Below are 22116 nucleotides of genomic sequence, written 5' to 3' on the forward strand. Positions count from 1 at the left end.
CCCGAGATGTTTTCCACCACTGTTCACTACGCGAGCTCACTGTTCACGACCCATTTTCCTCCTATCTCACCTTGGCGGAGCTCCCTCCCAGCGCCAGGAAAAACTCTTTCTTTTTACGGGGTTTCTTATGGACGTGTACGTACAAGCTCTGTCTCTTTCACTTTCTCACGGAAAGGAAAACCACAAAACAAAATCGACAGCACCGTCACACACTCACACTGTCTCGTCTGGTTGGGGTGGAAAGGTGGAAAATCGAAAGACGTTTTCCTTTCGAGATCCTTTTGCACCTGTGACTGAAGGATCAATATCGCGCTCGCGCGCGCATTTTGGCACCAACATTTCGAAAAGGCGAAACATCTTTTGAAAGTCGATCTTTAAAAAAGTACACGATAAGGTAGGTATAGTAAAAAATAGTTTCAACAGAAAAAAAATCCTCTTAAAAAGTAACAGTCGCTCAAGGAAACGCCGCTTCTATAGATGCTAACAGCGACAGGGTCAAATATTATCCGTTGCAAGAAAAAATATCGCGCAAAGCTATTCGAAAATCAGGCCAAACATGTCTAAAAGTCCTATCTGCAGAAGAGAGGCTCTCTTTGGTTTCCCTCTCTTTCGTTAATATCTCAGCTGTTTATTTGTATTATGATTGTCTCCTTGCATTGAACGATGGTCAAAACAATCGTCTTTTGATTTGTACTGCAAAAATAGTTGAAAAGTGTACCATTACATTGCAATAATTGAAAGAGAAAGTGAACAAAGAGAGCCTCTCAAATGCAGATAGGACCTATTGAAATGTTTGGCCTGAAATGCTCAAAGATCTTGTTTGACTCTATCGAATTTTCATTATTTAGTGTCAAATAGATGTTTTTTCGCAAATTTATTCTTTGTCAAATAAATATTCAACACAAGGTCAAATATTTGACAAGGAAAGAATTCAAGAAATATTCTATTTGACACTAATGAAAATTCGATCATAGTCAAACAAGATGTTTGAACGTGGGTTTATTTTTTGGACCAATAATTGACCCTGTGTACTGGAATCTTATAAATAAATAAAATCTGACGTTCGATATGAATAGGTCGAATCTGCATAGGGATCACAGCAAACATAAATACGACATGTTCAAATCGAAGTCCAGAATTATTGTGTTAGTTGGCGAACTTCTTGATGAAACATTTTTGGAGTGTAAGTAGTCCACAACAAACTGAAAGCAGAATCACTAAACGCACTGTGTGCATGCGTTTGTTTGGTTTGTTTACGGCAAATAGCGGTAAATCAGAAGCAGTTATACGGTAGTTTGCTATGGACCGTAGTCTACGGCTCAATATGTTGTGAATTGTGATACGGTAGTTAATAAAGAGTTATGGAATCCTTCCGCGCCAACGTTTTCGATTGCCTGAAGCAACCAGACGAAGGAAACTCCCGGTTTGTAAATAAACATGTCCGTAAGCTGACCGAGGTGGAGAATTTTAAACGGCTGCATTCCGCCTCGCCAAGAATCCCGGCTGAAGGTTCGTCGCTGCGCATGTTCGGATGCGAATGGTTCGACCTGGGCGGTAAACGAATTGTTTTTTGTTTATTTTAACTATAAGAGAAGCTAAACCACTTTTTATCCGCAGATAAAGCAATGCTGGAGATGTCCATTTCGGCAAGGGACATACTCGCAAAGATAATGGACGAGAAATGGCGAAGGACGGCAAGCCACTTCAGGTACTGTTTGCACATAGCAGAGGTGATTTTACTTCTTCGGATGATTCTGGGCAGAACGGATTCAGACGGAAAGGAGCTGCAGGCAGCAATTTCAAAACTGTACAATGTTTTACCGGAACCGGTAAGAGCTGTGATGAACACGAGCAGAACATCAGTCGACGAGATGAGTGTGGAAATGTACGATTCCTTTCATGGGATGTTGAATTTCCAATGGTACGGATTTTTAATCGTGTATGAAATGGAACAGCGCGGGAAACTTGGCAAACCACCCGAAGACTATGAATCAATATTTCGAAGGCTCATTGAGAAGTTGATTCGGATTGCAGTGTTCAGGTATGCCCACCTTTCAAAGAGCGATTTACCGTCCTGTGGGCCATTCTACTGCACGTGTGTGCGTAACTTTTGGTTCGCAGTCATAATTATGGCTAAGAGTGGAACAAAACAGCTTGATTTCTGGGGTTGTCTGCACAATGCTCTTGAAAGAGTACAGAAGGGAGCCGATGCGGAAACGGAATTGCCAGCAAATGATTCGCTGTTTATTGTATGGTTTATACATGGGATAGCATCGCTTCGCCAATATAGTCACCTGGACGAGCAAACCTTCCTAGAAACTCCTGTGGTTGAAACTGGAAACAATTTTACTCTGTTGGATAAAGCAGTCAAAGAATTCACCGAAAAGGATAAGCCAGAAGAGCAATTGAGGGTCCTATTGTTACTTATCAGGCCTATCTATTGCGACTGGTGGCGGCCGCTGAAGCATGATTTTTTATTTCCATTGTGGGAATACTTCAGCAAACGCTTGAATTCGTCATTTGAGCTTCCACCGAATTGGCTTAGCAAACCGGCTCCGCCTACGATAAACCGATCCTTAACTGAGCTGCTGAAACAGGCCAGTTACCAAGCCAGTAAGAAATCATACGAAACGATGCATTACCGCACGTCTAGCCTTAGCTGCTTCCTGAGGCTTCTCACTTTTATGGTTCGTCATTACTCCGATAAGGAACAGAAACAAAAAGTTCAAATTCTCTTCAACCGGACCGTCCTAAGACTTACTCCTGCTAAGTTGGCACTCCTAACAGAGCAAGGCATCTACAACTACGCGTTAATCATGATTGCCATGGTAGAATCGACTCCCTACCAAAATGATCACCACCGTGTTTCGAAGCAAATGCTCCAGTTCAAGCTAATCCAACCGGGTCCCACAGGAAATATCGATATCACGATTCGCCGTATTATTACGATATGTATGGGCAACGCTGCGCTGCTTGTGGTGCTTAGCCGACGACAATTCGACAAAACAGCATATTTGAAACATCTTCTGGACATGATCGAAGCAGCATGGAGAAAGTATGGAGATCGATTGCAACCGGCGCTGCACGTGCTTGCCGAGGCAATGGATGCTGTGTACAATGATGTCATCTCCACTAAAAGGCAGCTGGACAAAGGGGACGAAAAATTCATTGGTGGCTGGTTATCGAGGTACCTGGGCGGGTGCTCTAAGAGTGAACGCGTTGCGCTGTATAAAAGTAAGTACTATTTTACTTCCTTATTATTTCACACTACCGTGAATCATTAGGCAGTCCTAACTGTAAAAATGAGGCTTTAAAAATAGTTTCCTTTTTTTTTTGTTTTTTTTTTTAGATGTTACTAAAAATCATGCCAAGGGTGTCGGTTCGATTCCCGGAATGGCCCTGGATCTTTTAGATTGCAAATTTCCTTAACTTCTTCGTGCTTTTCGTGGAATTCTTTTCATTCTGTTCTGTTCTATCAGTATTTTTGCAGATGTAGAATCAGAGCTTTCTCTGTCATTATTTTAATTAACGATATTTTCACGTAAGACCGATTTAATTTACTTTATAAAACACTCGTGGTGTTGAAGACATTTGAATGAAGATTGAGCTCATGTCGGCTTGTGGTACAAAGCCTCTGCAAAAGCGGTTCTCGTAGAACTTCCGTGTGTCCTTAACGTGGTGCAGCTCTTCCATCGCTTCGCGATCTCGTTCTTCCTGCTGGTGCTTCTTCCTCCGGAAGACTGAGTTCTGTCTGTTCCGCGCCTCATTCGCCCTCGTACGGTGTTGCAACATTCGCGCTGCGCCCATGCTGCATTTATTCATTTTTCAACTGCTCACATTCACCGTCCTACCAGTCGTTTCTGTGATTCGGAGTCGCGAAGCCTACCACCCGATTAAACGTTATCGCATCATGTCCAACACAATAAATCCTGTTCCCAGTTTATTGGTTTATTGGTTCCCAGCTTTGGTAGAAGGTAGCCGCTCGATACCCGCTTTTCCACACTTTCTGTCCAGTCAAGTCAAACAAAGTTCCTGCAACGCGACGATGTCGAATTTGAGGGATTGTAGTTCGTCGTAGATCCTGCAAAACCAAGTGACTTGCAATTCCATGTTCCAAGTTTCCAATCGTAGTCCTTTTTTTTAGTCGCGTGGGACTTCGTCGATTGTATCTAGTCGTGTTTTCTCCTAACTAATAACCGTAATGGGGATTTTTACGGGTGGCTTATTGGGCCTACGCCAACGCTCCTGTCTCGCTGGAGGGCCATCGTGCCAGTTCTGTTTAGCGTCCCAAACAACACTGGGACGACCACGCTGATGGGGCTACCACCTTGGATCTAGCTGGGCGTGGTGCAGCGTTTCTTACTCAGCCGCTGGATGCCAGAACAGACGCTGTTTGAGCCGCACCTCCTTGGTGAACAGACTCGCGGTCTCGGGTCGTACCTCCTCAATCTAGCTGAAGTCAGAAGGACAACGGTGCCCAGGCTGCACTACCAGCTAAGCACACTATTCTTAGCGTCTCAGCTCTTAGCTAGCGGTCTTTGTTATCGCTTGACCCGTGGAAGCATGAGGTAGGATCTTGTGAGGACCAGAGCTTTGTTGGACGCTCTCCTTATCGACTCACCGTTTTTCAACCCAAAAAGGTGAAGTTAGACAGACATGAATCATTTGAATTTTAGAAGCAGATTGTAATTACTTTAATTTGAAGTGGTTCACACCCGAATCATTTGACTGTGAAGTACCTAACCTAATTTGGACCCGAGTTACATGCATATGAAGTGAATTAGACCGTAATCACTTGAATACAAAATGATTCATTTGCATATGCATCAGTTATCAGGTATAAGGAATGTTTTCCTACATTTGTTAAATTTGTGCTATCGCTATTATAGCTAATTATAGCTAATAAAAGCCTTTTTCATCATCTACCGTGGAGGGCCCATATTCTGCGCACCTAAGACTTTTTCATTTTCAATCAGCTGTAACAAATTCCAAATTGAACCGATTTGGCTGAATTTATGACCGCACATAATTATTAGCTTTGTAAATAGGGGAAAAATATAATTCTTATACAAAACACTCAATTTTTATGTAAAATCATGAAAATTCTAAAGTGTGTTTTTGTTCCTAATTCTGCGCACCCTTTTTTGGAATGTTCCTTATTCTGCGCACTAATGTTCCTAATTCTGCGCACATGGGAAAAACTCTAAAAAGATAACATATTGTAATGAGAACATGATTCATTGATTAAATTCAATTGAATTCTTCATTTCCAACTAATATACAGCATTACGACCATATTGGAACTTTGCATGTCCTTAACATTGATACTACCTACATTGATTACTAAGCAATAAGAATTTCAATCATAATACACAAAAGGAATTTGTATCATTAGCATTATCTAATACTACTACGTAAAGTTTTTTAGTTATCCGCATATGCACATATTAGTAAAATTTACTTTCATTTCTAAAGGCAATATAAACTTTTTTCCATGACAAGGTGGCACAATCTTTGTATGGAAACTGAGACTTCTTTCTTGTCTAACTCCAGGGTTTCCACTGTTTAAGAAAATTCCATGTAGACTCACATATATCGCATTTGACGAATGCTTGCATGAATACATAAAATTTCCGTCGAGGTTGATAGCAAATGTTTAAAACAAGTGGTTAGTCCGGTCGAACTATTAGATCAAAAATGCAAGAATCGTGTTAATTAGCCTTCAAAGTTTATAAACTAACTTGTTGAGACGTAATTAGATTCACCGGATTGCTAGAAACATAGAATATCCTAGTTATAACTATGGTGGCATTTATATGATGTTCGTTTATTAATTTAATGTTCAAAACTTAGTGTTGAAATATCTGCGCTGAATTAGGACCACTATTTAATACCGGTTCCTAATTCTGCGCACCTAAGAAGAATAAGAAGATTAAGAAAGGAAGAAGAAAACTCAATTGTTTTTTGCCGATTCTGATTTCTCGAAGACAGCAGTACAGGATGCGCATGGAAAAGCAGACATTCTCTGCATTATTTATGTCGCAAAATGCTTCAGTTCATGAGGCAACTTTTTAGCAGCTTCGCTAACGGACACAGATTTCAGGCAATTTCCAGTACTTGCAACATCATTTTATTTTTTTATAAAATAACGGTCGTTGATTTGAAAAATTTTTCTTCACAAACTTTTTCATTACTATTGAAACAATATTCAAAAAATATATTTGAAGCTAATATTGACCTAGCGTCCGTGATTTTGTGGTATATTCGCGAAAGTGCGCCGAATTAGGGACTGCGCAGAATTAGGGCCGGTCACGGTACCTGAGGGAAAAGGAAGGAAATCAGGATTTAAATGGGGAAAGGGGCTGGTAGGGAAATAAGAAAACAAGGTAGTACTAACCCATAAGCGTACTACAATGAGTTCAAATACCTAGCGCTCTGATAAGGGCACTGTAACAACGCATAAAGCGTAGAGGGAGCCTAATAGCTCTTTACAACAGCGAGTCAAGAACGACGGCACGTCCTGAAGATGCAGCTTTCTGAGATCAGTTTCTCTTAAGTATATTCACTGAACGTATTTACCGAGTACACGGAAACGCAGTTGCGCAAAAATGGACAGTTACATATCAAATGATACGAAGTTCCATATTCGGATTACCAGCTGTGTTCGGGTGAGTCACTGCGACCAGTATTTAGATCTTTTGTGACATTACTCGTATCCTTAATATTTAGTGCATGCCGTACTACTCCATTGTCATTGAATGTCAATGTCAAGAAATCGAATACAATGAAAAGGTTCCGTTTTCATAAAGATCTGAATCCCAGTGAAAGTGCATTAGGGTCGCACACAATCGATTTGATTTCTGAGAAAAACAAAATGGTGGTACTTATATCCATGCATCGGAACTCGAGCCCCATCCATGTCTCGCTCCTAGTTTAGTCCCAAAGAAAAACCTGGAGCTTTAGGCTAGTTGCAAAATTCTGTCAAATTAGAGAAATTACCAGAACTTAACAGGCCTCAATACGTTAATACGCAATTAGATACGTAAATCATGTTCGTTTTCCTAACATCGAGTGTAATGTCGGGTGGGCAAAGTCCGAATCTTTAACCACAGACAAACAGACGTCTCATTCTACTCACTTCCCATCGTATCCCTTTTTAACGGGCCATTCAAATATTCTGTGGTTCGAAAATCTCTCGCTCATGGCTCTCGCATCGTTTTTGCCCCTTTTTGACGTTTGTACACTACCGCCATCTACTCAATGGGTTTGCGAAACACAGCGTATTTAGCGATTATGCTTTTGTGGTGATGATTTTAATAGCTCTGTTCCAAGTAATACTTCCCTGAATACGTCTGTTTGTCTGTGCTTTAACTATCAGCAAGACAATTTTAGAAACTGTCACCAGTAAAAAGGACTTTGTACCATGAATCCTTATTACCAAAACACATTACCCCAGCTTGACAAACCGGATGTCACTAGGATTCGGTATGGTAGATCTTTCACCGTAACTCAACACGAAAAGATGATCTATCTACGTTACGGGCTCCGTAGAAGGTCGAGCATCTTTTAAACACCCTCAACCATTTATCAATCAACACGGGTCGCTTGACACCTTGGATTGGGGTTACCGTCAATGTACCAGTAGCCGCTCGTGTTCCAATAGCCGCTCACCGTCATGAAAAAGATGTTTATTGGCATAAATATGTGCAAACCTCCCCGTTTAAATCTAATTCGGCGCGCATATTTTGAATGTCCGTGATAAAACCATTGTATCTTTGCAAGTGAACTTCATTTCTAGGCTCGTGAGCGGCTATTGGAACACGAGCGGCTACTGGTACACTGAGGGTACCTGTTTGGTGGACCCCGGGACAGGGTGTCCGTAGGGTTATTCTTAGCAAATTGAGACAACCTCAACCTCAAGAATCAGCTGCTGAATATTGGGTTTCTCATTAATCTTTAGACTACTGTGATAATTCGAGAATCGACTAGATCATCATTTCCCAGCGACATTGCACACCAATCAAACTTATTTTGTTTACCTGTTGCGCATCCGACGCCCCTGTCATGAACTCAACCGAATTTGTGTACGCTAGCCGCTGCGAAGTCGTGTGCGAAATTCGACTGTGATAATAATGAATTGGCCGAGTCTAAATGGGTGCAAATGTTGCAATATTCGTCAATTACACTAGTTTACAAAATAAAACGAAGGTCGTGAACTTCTGTCAACGACCAAAATTTTTGAAGCATAATTTAGCGCTGATTTCGAAACCGTGCTTCAAAAAATTTAAAGTATAACAGTTTTTGAGTTTTAGCTCAATATCGAGTTTTACAACTTTTTAAAATATAAAATTTAATAAAATTCAAATATGTTGCGTTTTGTTCAACCGAATTTGAATCTTTTTCCATAAATTAAAAGCTCATTATAATACCTTTCGATCATCTGAATGCAGGTTTTGCATCAGATTGATGAAATTCAAGATATTGGCGAGTTTTGGGTACGATCTCCTTAAATTTTAGCAAATTTTGCAAAAATATACGGAGAAATGTATTTTTTTTTCAATAAGAAAAAAACAATAAATTCTTTCTCAATGTTTTTTGACATATCATATGAAGCCGAGTTACAGTAAAAAATTCAGCCCAATCAGAACATTGGTTACGGAGAATGAGATGTGTGAAGTGAGCGACTTTGCTTAAAAATAGAACAAAAATCGATTTCAAATCATCAACCTTGTATGAAAAGTCGAAAAAATTTTCGCTCTACTGTAATTTTTTTCCTTCGCGTTTTCGAACTTAGGGCATGATTCTACACCAAAAACGATCATCAGCTTATCGAGTTCGAAAATGCTGTAAACTAGTTTATGCATAGACAAATTTGCTAGATACTTCGCCACCCCTGCAGATGGCTCAGTACAACACAATTTTGTTTGACGAAATGACTCCAAACTATTCCAGTATTGTTTGTGCTAAGTGGCCGCGCAGGTGTGAATCTGAAGCTTGACCCAACATTTCGATACCGGAATAGCTGGCTCACTACCAATAAAATCATGTGATGCTCCATTTCCAGCGATGAAAGAAAGGCCAGGTACCCATAGGTACAAGGTGAATAGCGTTTGCTGAATTCAGCTCATCGATTTGAGTTCGACAAGCGATAATTAACTTCGACCTATCGTTCGTCAAAGCAAGAGCTTCAATAGCAACCTGGCTATCTAGATAGAAGTGACTTTGACCATTACGTGTTGCTGAAGTGCTGATTGCACTCCGCACATAAGAGCAAATATTTCGGTCTGAGAAAACAGTGTCTACCAAGTGAGTAAGACTAATATAGCCTTAGCTCACGAGAGTAGACACTAAGACCTGCTCGACTTTCGAGAAGGGAAGCCATGAAGCGATGCCGTCTGACATACATCTCTTCAGATAACCAGATGTCCAGTGTCCACTCTTCCCGGAGAGACAATATTTTGTGGAAAATGTCCTACAGCGTCGATTATTTTCTTCTTTTTCTTTTTTTCTGGCCACCTAGTACCGTTCGGTGCCAGTTTTGTTCTTACGTCGGCTGGGTCAGGGAGCTAAACCTTAAATTCCGACGACCAGGGAGACAGCCACCGTACCTGGGACCCTACATATCGAACCCATCAACACATGGGTGTAAAGGCTTAACTTCCTACCAGAGGGAAGGCGTGATTACAAACATAGAACAATGTCTTAGAAAATCCCATCGGCTCCTCTCCTCTTCTTGGCGTAACGTCCTCACTGGGACAAAGCCTGCTTCTCAGCTTAGTGTTCTATGAGCACTTCCACAGTTATTAACTGAGAGCTTCCTCTGCCAATGACCATTTTGCATGTGTATATCGTGTGGCAGGCACGAAGATACTCTATGCCCAAGGAAGTCAAGGAAATTTCCTTTACGAAAAGATCCTGGACCGACCGGGAATCGAACCCGTCACCCTCAGCATGGTCATGCTGAATACCCGTGCGTTTACCGCCTCGGCTATATGGGCCCTCATCGGCGTCGACGGGAATTGAACCCCGAACGACCGGGGTGAGAGGCAACCACGCTTACCAATACACCACCGACACCGACATATATATATGGAAAATTACATGCAATTGTAAGATCACTAGGAGCAAGGAGAAATTTGTCCCAATTCACCAAAAGTGGAAACAACGTGGTGTGTGTTGACCTGCGGTTCACAGGAATTTAAGTGCTAGAAAGTGTGGTTTGAATGTGTTGTGGGGCAAAGTCAAATAGAACTTCGAGCGCTGCCGTGGGAGTTGAAGAGAACGCTCCAGACATTGCCATTAAGCACATCCTTTGGAAAAGGCCTGATTTTGATTGGATTGTACTCACTTTGCTCATCCGTAAACCAATATTGATCAAACAACAGTTGTGTAAATCCATTTGATATACTTGGGTTTTAGGCGCCAAGTTTCACCACAGATTCGTCGGCATTGCCCGAAGGCCATAAAAGCTTTTTTTTTATTTTGAACTCAATATGAGGTATCCAGGAAAGTTTGAAATCAAAAATGACTCCTACACGTACATTCTTTACATGTTTAGTCACATAGATTTCAGAATCAAACAGACGTCAAAGTCGAACACCATTACGGTTTTACCCTTCCGTGAAAAGAACAAACTCGGATTAATTGAAAGACCATATTGGCAACACCAAACCCTCAGAAGTGCGCTTTGCTGAAATAGGGTGCTGATGCGCATACCAACTAACAATGTTAGGTAGTCGTCGGCAAAGTCATGGGTAGGAAAACCGCTATGGTCCACTGCACGAATTTATTCTGGCCTGCTTACTCCCACAGAGAATTTGACGTTTGAGAGGTGTCGACAACGCTCAAACGTCAAATTTCGTGTGAGAGTAAGCAGACCAGAATAAATTCGTGCAGTAATCCATAGGGTACTGCATCAAATTCTCTCTTTCTGTTTCACTCTTACAGAAATTTTGTAAACAACAAGACCAAGAAACGTCAAAATCCCATACAAAATCAAAACACTGCAGTGCCCTATTATTAAGTTGCCTCAAAAGCGTATCTGCTACGTCAAGTCTAGGAGGAACACAAGGTCCATATTGCTCCGGTTAGCACAGTAAGGGCAAAATACAGGGGATGGCCATAATGTTTGGGATAGGCAACTTTTTTTCTCTCTCAAAAAAAGTTCAACATGCTATAACTTTTCATAGAGCGCATCAAAAAATCTTAAATTTTGACTGTTTGTCAACCTATTATATGTGCATCATTGGTACAAATTTGGGCTCGATTGATTAATATTTCGCGAAGTTAGAACCTTTCGGGTAAAACACTATTTATAAAGCAACTGAGATGAATGCCCTCTAGGGTAAAATCTCAAAAAAAAAAAAAAACACTATTTTTTAGACAACTCATTTTTGAGCTGTCATATCTCGGAAACCAGTGAACCGAATTGAATGAAATTTTGAACGTACACTAAAAATATGTAAATGCTTCACAAACTATTAAAACATAGATACTTTTTAAACGTTCAAAAAAGTTATCATAGATTGACACTATGTGGATTTTTCTCAAAAAAATGTAATTTTTTTACATCAATGTCAATAAATTTTAGTGTTGATATCCAAAGATTTTCCACTTCTGATATCAAATTATCTCTAATCAGATATATTAGAGTCTGTTTAGGTTGAAGGAAGAACACATTTAATAATTTTTGTGTGGTATTGTAAATTTGATTTATTTTTCTCTATATTGGTAAAAAATTCAACCCAGTATAACTTAATTCGCCGTGAATAAATATTACATTTTATAACGTCGTATTAAGTATCAATATATTGTTGATAAACGTTTAAAAATTTATTCAATTCGGTTAACTGGTTTTCGAGATGTGACAGTTAAAAAAATAGTCGTCTAAAAAATAGTGTTTTACCCGAACGGTTCTAACTTCGCGAAAAATTAATCAATCGAGCCCAAATTTGTACCAATGATGCACATATAATAGGTTGACAAAACAGTCAAAATTTGAGATTTTTTGATGCACTCTATGAAAAGTTACAGCACAGCATGTTGAATTTTTTTGTTGGAGAAAAAAAGATGCCTATCCCAAACATTTTGGCCATCCCCTGTAGGTACTGTGCAGGGCACCCTGGTACAAAGGCTCCGTTTGCGATTAGGTATTTATTAGTCCCCCCTAATCATTTATTTCTAGGCACGGTTAACATAAAGCCGCATAATACCATGAATTAGGGGTCACCTGACTAGTGGAATCCTACCACTGGAACAGGCGGTCCGTAGATTCCTAGCTAGTTGTGAAAAAACATCTTGTTATAGCTCGTTTTATGTATATAACACTGTAATGACTGTATGAGGAGCATAATTAGTGTCACTTGCTGAAATTCAAGAAGAGCATCTTTGAATGTCACATTGTTGCCCAAAGTTTGATATCCCCTCCCCCTAAAATACTACGTCATTTTCGAATGACCTCAAAGATTAATCAAAAAGCAATCTGAAATCATTCATTCTAATCAAGGCCTATTTATACATTTTTTTTTCTTTTCAGCCGTCAGCTGTCTGTTCAACTGTCTGCGTTTGAAGCAATCTTATCGCACCGAAGACCATCATGACCTGCTACGACCGTTGTACGAAATAGTGCTTTCCTCTGCCAAGAATGCATTCATCAAGGCCGACAAGCCATGTTCGATTATCGCGAAAGTAGCAGCAGACTTCACATTGTTTTCCACAGGACAGCCGTTCGCAGATCATTTCTATGAAATGGTTTCCAATTTTGCTGATAACCGATCGGCGCATCCTGGAATGCGATTAAAATACGTCACACTGATCGTCAAAAGTGAACGAGCCAGCGAAATTGAGCAAAAGTTCATTATCAAATACTGGTTGAAGTTGGCATTCCAGAATACCGCGGAGGAGATGCGAGAATTTTCCCAGCTGGTTCTGCAAATGAGCGAATTCAGAGCACTTTGTGAAATCCCTTCTCATGACCTGATCGAAGAAGGTGAAGAACCTCTGAGACTGTTCTTCAAGTTCGTTGGCAAGAAGTATAGGGAGTTGGAGGGGAACAGCAGTATGCAGTACGATATGCAGAAAAAAATACATTCACTATTCAAAGACTTCGACCGATGGTTCCTCAAAACGAATGCATCACTGTTGAACAAAATCTTGTCGATTCTTGCGCTGGCACTTAAGGAGTGTGCTCCCTTGATATACATCAGAAGCAACGGAACGTGCTTGTATCATTTAGCCTTTACTCAATACTTCCTTCCGATGTCCGTGCTCACCAATAGAGGTGTGCCCAACGAACTAGTATTGGCCATGAGAAATATGTGGTATCGGATAATGGACGCCATTGGACGAATGAGGTACGATTACGATAACGTGATAGGCGACCATGTTACAAACATGATGGTCAAGTGGGCTCCTCATTTCGACAAATTCAAAGACAAAAAAGACATCGCTAAGCCGTACACGCTGTTGATTTCGTCTTTGAATGGACCATTCGTCGAATTTGCATTTAAGCGATATTTATTCTCGTACGTGGAACTTCAGAAAGACGCCCCAAAAACGGATGCCGAGATCGGATTGAGACTGCTGCTGTACGTTCTGGAGTCGCTGCAAGCCATTGAAGACAACGGAAAGATAGCGTTGTTTATCCGATTGGCTGGATCCACTATTATGACCCACGCCTCATTTTGTGCCGATGCGTATCCGAGCAAGTTAGTAGCCATCAGCATAACTTTCAGTTTACTCGATTACGCCAAAGGCAGATCAAACCAGGTGAAGGACGAACTCCAAAACAGTTTGGGGTTGTATATAAGGCGGCACCTACCATCGGATACAAGCCATTTCTATCGTTTCATTGCCAAGCTGGCGGATAGAAATCCAGTATTCATGAAACCCGCAGTTTCGAAGATTCGAGCGGAAATCTGGGATACGGAGTGTTCGAAAGATGACGATGACTGCAAGAATATTCGCCGACAGGTGTATCAACTGGATGGAGCAGTAGAGGCGATTTTTAAGAGACACCAAGTCTAAGTTGTATGAGTGTTGAATATTATCAATAAAAAAGGTAGTTCACGGTTTCCTTTCAACTCGGGTAATACAAATTGCGAAAGAATTCCATTTACATATATCTGTTTTAGGCAGGGATGGGATCTTTCACTTGTAAGAAGTTACACTCACTTGCTGTTAGCTCGCTTCTGAAACATTTTATCAAAATACGGCCATCCCGCATGTTGCCCTCCAGGTCTTCCTGTACTATCCGGATCTCTTGCGAACACCAGCTTTGAAGGGTTGTTGTCCGGCACTCTGACAACATGTCCTGTTACTTTTCCTTTATTCTTTTATTGTATTATCAGAAACTTTACCGAACAAAGTACCATGACATTGACATCATCTAATCCCAATCAATTTTTTATGTGATGTCACGGTACTGGCGTAACGTTAATAATTAAGCCAACAGAAGTCAGTAAACGCAACTCTTCACGGCGTGAATGTAATTTACATTCACCTAGCGGAGTTACTAAGTCCTTCATGCACTGGTTTTTTTTTTGATAGTATGCCTCCTAACTGAGATAGTGGCAAGTGAACGTAGCTCTTCGCAAGTGATCCATGTTCAGTTTTATTGCCACTTTAATGTGACTCAGATGCAATGCACGTGAAACCATCTAAGGGTTCGCACTTAAGGGGCCATTAGACTGTTTGTCGTTATGACAAATATTTGTTATTGAAGCCCGACATTTATCCAAGGTTGCTATGATTCACGTTGTGTTGGTCATTTGTTGGGCTTGTTTGACCAAATATTTGTCATGTCTAATGGGCCCTTTATTTTAGGTAGATGTATTTAAATTTAACGATAAATTGTAAGGCTGCTAGACTAAAAATTTGGTTTGTGCAAAAGCAATAATCAAAATCCGCGTCTATCGTAACATTGCTTCTAACGCTTGTCATGTCTCGTTAGATTCCACTACCGTACAGAGGAGGCGTCGCTGACGCGGTTTTTACGCATTCATCCGTTCGATTTTTTTTCAGCGCCTACTTGTGACGTAGTTTGGGCTGACGCTGCCCCCATTCGCACAACTCCCATGTGAGTAAGAAACACGGCAAACATGGATCTGTTATGCGAAATGGGTCTGGGTCATTTGGCATAAAGTCATTTGGCATAACGCCGTTTGGCATAAGGTCACTTGGCATAAAGACATTTGGCATAACGGTCATTTGGCATAATGGACACTTTAGAGTATCATCAGCGGTATGTTCCTGGATCCGCCTTTCCTATTTCCATTAAAATTTAATTGAATGGTATATTGTACTCTTTTATAATTAGACGCAAGATTGCATCGCACCTGGCAATTTGTGGTCAAAAAGTGGAACCGTACTTGCACATTGAAGAAGAGATGATCGATGAAACCTTACCCGAGCAAAGTCTGACAGCAAATCGAAAACTAATTTTGATGTTGTGATATTGCAAATTATGATTACTCAGGTTGATGTCGTTTTGGTCGTTTTAACGGTTAAAACATCAAAAATGAGAGCAGAAAAATGTTCCTGTGAGAGCAAGTTGAAAACAATTCCTGCTATCAGTGATGGCAAATTGATTACTGTTTTTGCTATCAGTGCGAGAAAATGGAGAAATCGTTAAATTTAGAGTTTTTCGAATAATATGGAAACCTAAATGCAATACGTTAATTGCAATGATGGTATATCATTAAATGCTTTAAAAGGTCGCCTAGAAGTTTTGAAATGACTTGAAAACTTAAACATTTGTAATAATTTTAAATGACAGCAAAACGATATCAAAATTTGAAATCGAAATTAATCAAGACAATCTGATATCAAAATATGATATCAATTTGCTGCTGATTACAAATCGTGTTTTCGATTTGCTATCATTTTGTTGTTAGACTTTGCTCGGGTAAGCCTTTAATTTTCTAGTGTATTAGAAATCAACATTTATTTTGCAATAACACCTCCGTTCTACCAATGCATGGCTCACTTAGATATACTTAAATATAACATCCTTGCGGTCTTCGGTAGTTTGCAGTTCCAAAGTAACGGGACACTGCAACCAGTAGGCTAACAGTTCCTCGCAGTACCCGATCAGGAAGTACATCTTGCGTGGCGTGATGCCCCGTCGCAGTATTGCCGCTATCCGGACGTGATTGTGCTGGCGCTTGATGATCACCTCGGACAGAACCAACCCATGCCAGGTGCCGGTCATGAAACGCCGGATAAATTCATCCTCCAGCATAGTTTGTGACGGACGAAGCTCGCCCTCAAGGTTGGCTGCGAATCATTCACATTGTTGAATCATGTCGAGCAGTACTGTATAAGAACGGAAAACTTACAGGTGTTCCATGAGTTCCAGGCCTTCCGGTGGGCAATATAGTGTGGAGGATTGGCCATTTCATAGGTGAGCGGTCGATCTCCTTTAGGGGTGATTTTGTACCGTCCAGATTGGGATTTTGCAATGGTAGCGGTCACATGGAGCGAACGCCGAGCTACCATGGATGGCGCAACCTATGTATAAAGAAAAATCAGTGCATTTTATCAAATTTCTTATACCTATATTTCTGCAAAAATTACCAATCGAATGTTTTGTAACAGGCTCATGGTGATAGTGGACTGGATAGTGCTGAAATTTTCGTCTTCTAGTGAACTGTCATCGTGTGTTTACGTTTTGTAATCCGGCGTTCACTCACTGACAGTATATGATACCCTGTGACTGGGAGTGGTGCATGCAGAGAAATAATATTTAACACGGAGGAGCGAAAGTACTTATAATTGGGTTCTTTAGGGGTATCTGGATTATTTCATAATCGAATTCTCCGCCCAAATATTAGTCGAAATCCAAAATTGCATAATTTTTGAACTCCGGGAACTATTTTTAAAATGCATTTAAAGTTTGTATGGAAAAAAAATTGTTCGGGTCGAACTGCCATTTTATCGATTGAAGTGTCATTCTACCCACGAAATTTGAAATTGTTTTGTTAATTTAACCATCAAAACGAACGTATTGGAATCCAATAAAATCACCTTCTACTCAGAAAAATTAGCTCTTTCGATTAGGCTATAGAAAATAGCAATATTTTATTCACTAAACAACCCAATTGAGTTGATTTTGGAATTAGATTAGAATCACGCAACGGTCAATTTACCCAATCATGGCTAAATTTTACTCAATCGCCGAATAGTGCACAAACTTATTTTATGGGTAAAGCCCCATTACCCATATTTGGGTAATGTGGATGCATGAAAAATATAGGTAATATTTACTCATATATAAACATTTGATTCTGGGTATATTTTACACATTTTTGAGTAAATCTAAAATTTATTACAGTCCCGATTCGTTCATTGGTGGCTCGATGGATGGGCTGTCTCGATGGTCACTGGTTGCGGCAAAACCCAACTTAAAAGCACTGTCAATGTAAAAATAGATGACAAATCGAGTTTGACGTCTGACCGCCGTTGCATCGGAGCTCCTGTAAATATACAGAACGTTTGTGAAAGTATGCGAGTGTTTCGTGACGTATTTCTCGTCACTCGCGTGTGTCTATACAGCATTTTGAACAGATGTCAGTTGCCCCAACGAACGAATACGATTTGCTAATCGGGGCGCAATCGTGGCCCAACCAGCGAATCCAGGCTGTACTATAGAGGTAATCACGTTCAAATGTATGCGTGCCTTTTTTGTAGATGTAGTTGTGAAACTGCGAGGAAAATATTTGCACTCTTGCCCCGGACGTTAGTTTTATCATTATTTACCCGTTTTACCCAATTCGATTGGGTAATATTTGCATATGCAAACTGAATAGCCTTTCAATCGGCGTGCACTTTTGTGTGAGGAAAAATTTGCGCTAGTGTTCGTGTGTTGAAATGTCACTTATCTCTATACACGCTCGTTGAAAACTACTCTAAAGTGAGTAGAATTCGACTCACTTTGGTAAAAAGTGGAACAGCTCAAAAGAGAGTAAATGAGCGTTACTCACTTTAGAGTAATATTGGATTTTCTTCAAATTAGAGTAGCTCTTACTCACTTTTATTTTACAGGAATTTAGCAAACTGAGTCGATTTCTACTCATTTTTGTAGATTTATTTACGTTGTTATTTTTTATATTTTCTCAAAGAAAATGGCAATTTTATGATAAAAGAAGTGAAATACACATTTTATTAGTAAATAAAAATATCTTACAAATCCTACACTTAATTAAAGGCGAAAAATATTGACTATTCACTTGAGCCATTAATTGATCTGGATGCAATAAGTTCGCCCATGTGATGGTTCATACTCCGTTCAGTTTTTGCCTCGGCTTTTGCTAACAATCGTCGGCATCTAATCCGCCTGATGTACAGGAAGTCCATGGTCCATGATCCATGGTCAGCAGCCCCAGCACCATATCGATCAACTGCTTGAAGAATCTCTTTCCAATAAGGAAGTTCTCGGGATGCGTAGCCCTAGACGGTAAATGGTGGTTTTGAAAATCTAGTTTAGTAGTTCTATCTTGAGTTTCGATATTCAATCAATAATATCCATACCGAGATCCATACTTACTTTTCAAAACCACATTTCCATTGACGTTTCAAGCAATTAGCGGTGAAGGGCACTCTATTTTTTTCTCACAAAGTTCGAAAATATTTTCAATAGCTTAACTGGCAAAGACTTGGGCAAAGATGCTTCCAAATTCTTCTAAGTTATTTCCGTTAGAGTGAGTAGAATAAATTTTGAGGCTACTCAGAACTGAGTAGAAGGCTAATTTTGTCAAACAGAGTAGAAATCTACTCACTTGTGAAAAACACTGTCACTCACTTTTGACATTTTTTTGAAAAGTAAGCAACTGAGTCGAATTCTACTCACTTTAGAGTAGTTTTCAACGAGCGTGTAGATAGAAGAGTAAACATAGATCCGTGATGATGAATCCGTCACAGACAAACAGACGTGACACCTTGAACGATCTTCATGGAAATCCATCGCCCAGTTCAGCATAGTTGTCACCTGGTGGAAAAGTTGTGCGAATCAGTGTTGTGCAATATTGTCAACAGAAGGCGGTAGTGTGAAACGTCAAACGCATAGAAAAACGATGCGCGTGCCTCTGGTTGTAAAAGCCACAACTATGAAAATTTAGAATGATCGTTAAAAGCGTGGTCGATGGAAATTTCGCAAGTGTTACGTCTGTTTGTCTGTGAATCCGTTGTATCCAAACAAACTGCACGCAAAAACGGCTACGCTCAAAAATGTGTTCGGGTTGCACATTTTTAGTACATATTGTCGTCGCGGTTGAAAGCCGAAAATTTCCCACACCCGACAATCAAATTTTCTCAAAATCCATACGTAAAACCTAATGTAGGACGTAGTGCGCTGGACAGCGGACCGGGCGTTCTATCCAGCGCACTGTGCTCGATGTACGTCCGACACACGGTTTAGTAGAAAATCGATTTTCGCGTGTCGAAAATTCCGATTTTCAACATCCATGCCGCACAGGGACTGTGTTTTTTTTAATTGCTCGTACGCTCACATGAGCATGCATTTTGCAATAATTTCGATATGGCAACCTCACTGGGTTTATAAACCACCTTCAAATACCGAAAAATATTGATATTTTGCAAAAATGTGAGCGTACGAGCAATTTTAAATACAGTACCGTACCTTCCCCATAGACGTAGTTTACGTAAGAAATGTGTGTTCCCAACACAGTCCCTGTGCGGCATGGGTGTTTACTAAACATAAGAGTTTTTATTTTAGAGAGTATCAAAATCTGTATCCAAACGAGCATGACGTCATGATTCAAACAACACAGATGGAACGCATCAATGAGGTACAGATACAGGTGGCGCAGATAAACATTGCGAATCACTAGTTGTCTCTTTCGTTCTACCGCTGATCTTATGCAACTCAATTAGTGACGTCACTAATTGAGTTGCATTTAATCAGCGGTAGAACAAAAGAGACAACTAGTGGTTCACAATGTTTATCTGCGCCACCTGTATCTGTACCTCATTGGGAACGCATGACGCTTGGCATGACGTCATTCAGCCGCCGCACTCTTGAAAAATACTATTCACACGCTTGAAACATTTTACTCGGCGATGTCCGCGTATGTTTTCTCTACTACCCTGATAAAAATATCATAAAAATACGATAAATTTTATTGTTACAACATCATTTTTTCGAAAAATATTCACCATTAAACGTATTGTAATTAACACGGCACACTCACCATCACCCCTATTGCTCTATACCATTCAGCGAATGGTAAATGGCACTTTTACAATAAAAAATGGTGGTCATTATATCTTAACCATAAAATTTTGAGAAAATTTTCAAACACTTTTTCGCGAAAAACAATAGAATGTATTGTGTTTTTATTAGACATTTTAGGGCATTTTTCAAAAGAAAACAATATATCTTAATGTTTTTTCATTGTTCTTACAATACAAATACAATTAATTGAATGGCGTCAAATGAATCGTTGTTACAATAAAAATACAATAATATTTGTTGTTATTTATAAGCAGTTTTCGCTTTTGAAAATCCATACAATATATATTTCCAACTAACATTTATATCCATCATTTACGAGCACTAACGGCCGCCAGAATGATATGCACGTTTTTATGATAAGAGTCAAACACTCTGATGTCTGTCTGGTATGTGTTGCTTGGCAGCTGTTGATAAGATCTATCATCAATCTTTTCAAATAACTGCCAAATACCACAAGTCAGACCTCTGGGGCCTGTAGCATAATGAAAATTTTACTAATAACACAGACAAACAGACGTAACACTCTGATAGTTCCCATCGTACATTGATTTAACGGTCTTTTTCAAAATTGAATAGGTGGCCAACTGCCCACCCGTGGCGCTCGCATCGTTTTTGTTCGAGTTTGACGTTTGCTCACTACCGCCACCTAGTTGATGGTCGGCCAAACTTAGTCCTTTTAGCATTGGGCGAATATGTTTCCGTGACTATGATTTGAATCGTAAATTGTTCGAAGTGTTACGTCTGTTTGTCTGTGCTAATAATATTAGTCTTGTAGCTTGTAGTTTGTGATTTCCTGTTGCATAAAAATTCTACAAGTACAAGTTACAAGTCTAATACTACAAGTCGGTTGGACTAATATTATTAGTAGAATTTACCAGTGTCTGTTGCATAAACAAACTACAAGTATAAAATATTAGCTATGACTTGTACTTTTGATTACAAATCGCAAAGGTCTTGTAAACAATTTTACAAGTTAATTTTAATTATTGCAGAAGTCATATTTCGTTTGAAATATATTGATTTACCATTTTGAAACTCATTGAGAAATAATTGCGTTGATGTGCACGTCATTTTGTATACAAAATATCATTTCTGCTAAGTTTCTCAAGTTCTCCAAAGTATCTACAATACCCATCTTTATGTATGATTTATGTATTATCACAGACAATGTTATGGTTACTGCGTTAATCGAAGGTGCAACTTGAAGCACACGTGAAGTTGCATAAGCGAAATACATTTGAATCAATTGTTTTTATTGTGCATAATTGAGCTAATTAAAAGCTACAATATGCACTGATTCGAATCGAGTGGCTACATATAAAAGTAGGTAAAAGCCTAGGGGAAAGACACTGCAAACGAGAGTAACTCTGAGAAATTGTGAATAACTCTTTGTACCTGTGATCGACGAATTTTGTTGAAAAACATCCCTAAAACTGCAAGCAAAGCGAGATATCGGGCAATATTGTTTTGATTTTGCGATAAGTCAGGCAACACCCATATGAAAACGGGAGTAATCCGGAAGAATTCTGAGCAACTCTGTGACGGAAAATATACCCTCCAGCAAGCACAGTGTCTTGCCTCAAGGTAAAAGCTCAATTATCGCATCCTAGGTCATTTCGGATTTAAACAAGAAGTATGATACCTGTTGCTAAATCTTTATCCATTGTTTTTCAATGGAATCTTTGGGACATTTTATTAAAAATCTCGATACTTTGTTCAGCATATACACTAATGCTGTTCCATGTTTTGTGTATGTATATTTGTCATTTATATGTTTATTGTTTTTGACGCTTTAGTCGTTTATTTGTCTATGAAAATGCCATAATAAAACAACTTGTAATAATCTATAATAGTAAAATTTAAAA

The 22116-nt window shown here is 39.6% G+C and overlaps 2 protein-coding genes across 2 annotated transcripts; one reads left to right on the forward strand and one right to left on the reverse strand.

Moving 5' to 3' along the window:
* Positions 1 to 1169: 1169 nt before the first annotated feature.
* LOC109399959 (protein MMS22-like) lies at positions 1170 to 14081 on the forward strand. The gene is made up of 3 exons (XM_019672427.3): positions 1170 to 1554; positions 1618 to 3234; positions 12536 to 14081. The coding sequence occupies exons 1-3, from the start codon at positions 1362 to 1364 to the stop codon at positions 14023 to 14025; spliced, it is 3300 nt and encodes a 1099-aa protein (XP_019527972.3). The 5' UTR covers positions 1170 to 1361; the 3' UTR covers positions 14026 to 14081.
* A 1830-nt stretch (positions 14082 to 15911) lies between these two features.
* Positions 15912 to 16709, reverse strand: LOC109399928 (small ribosomal subunit protein uS3m). The gene is made up of 3 exons (XM_019672378.3): positions 16576 to 16709; positions 16338 to 16509; positions 15912 to 16275 (listed from the first exon to the last, which is right to left on the reverse strand). Exons 1-3 carry the CDS (start codon positions 16600 to 16602, stop codon positions 15986 to 15988), a joined length of 489 nt encoding a protein of 162 aa, XP_019527923.2. The 5' UTR covers positions 16603 to 16709; the 3' UTR covers positions 15912 to 15985.
* Positions 16710 to 22116: the final 5407 nt, after the last annotated feature.

The sequence above is a fragment of the Aedes albopictus genome, chromosome 1, assembly GCF_035046485.1.
Source record: "Aedes albopictus strain Foshan chromosome 1, AalbF5, whole genome shotgun sequence".
Lineage (NCBI taxonomy): Eukaryota > Metazoa > Arthropoda > Insecta > Diptera > Culicidae > Aedes > Aedes albopictus.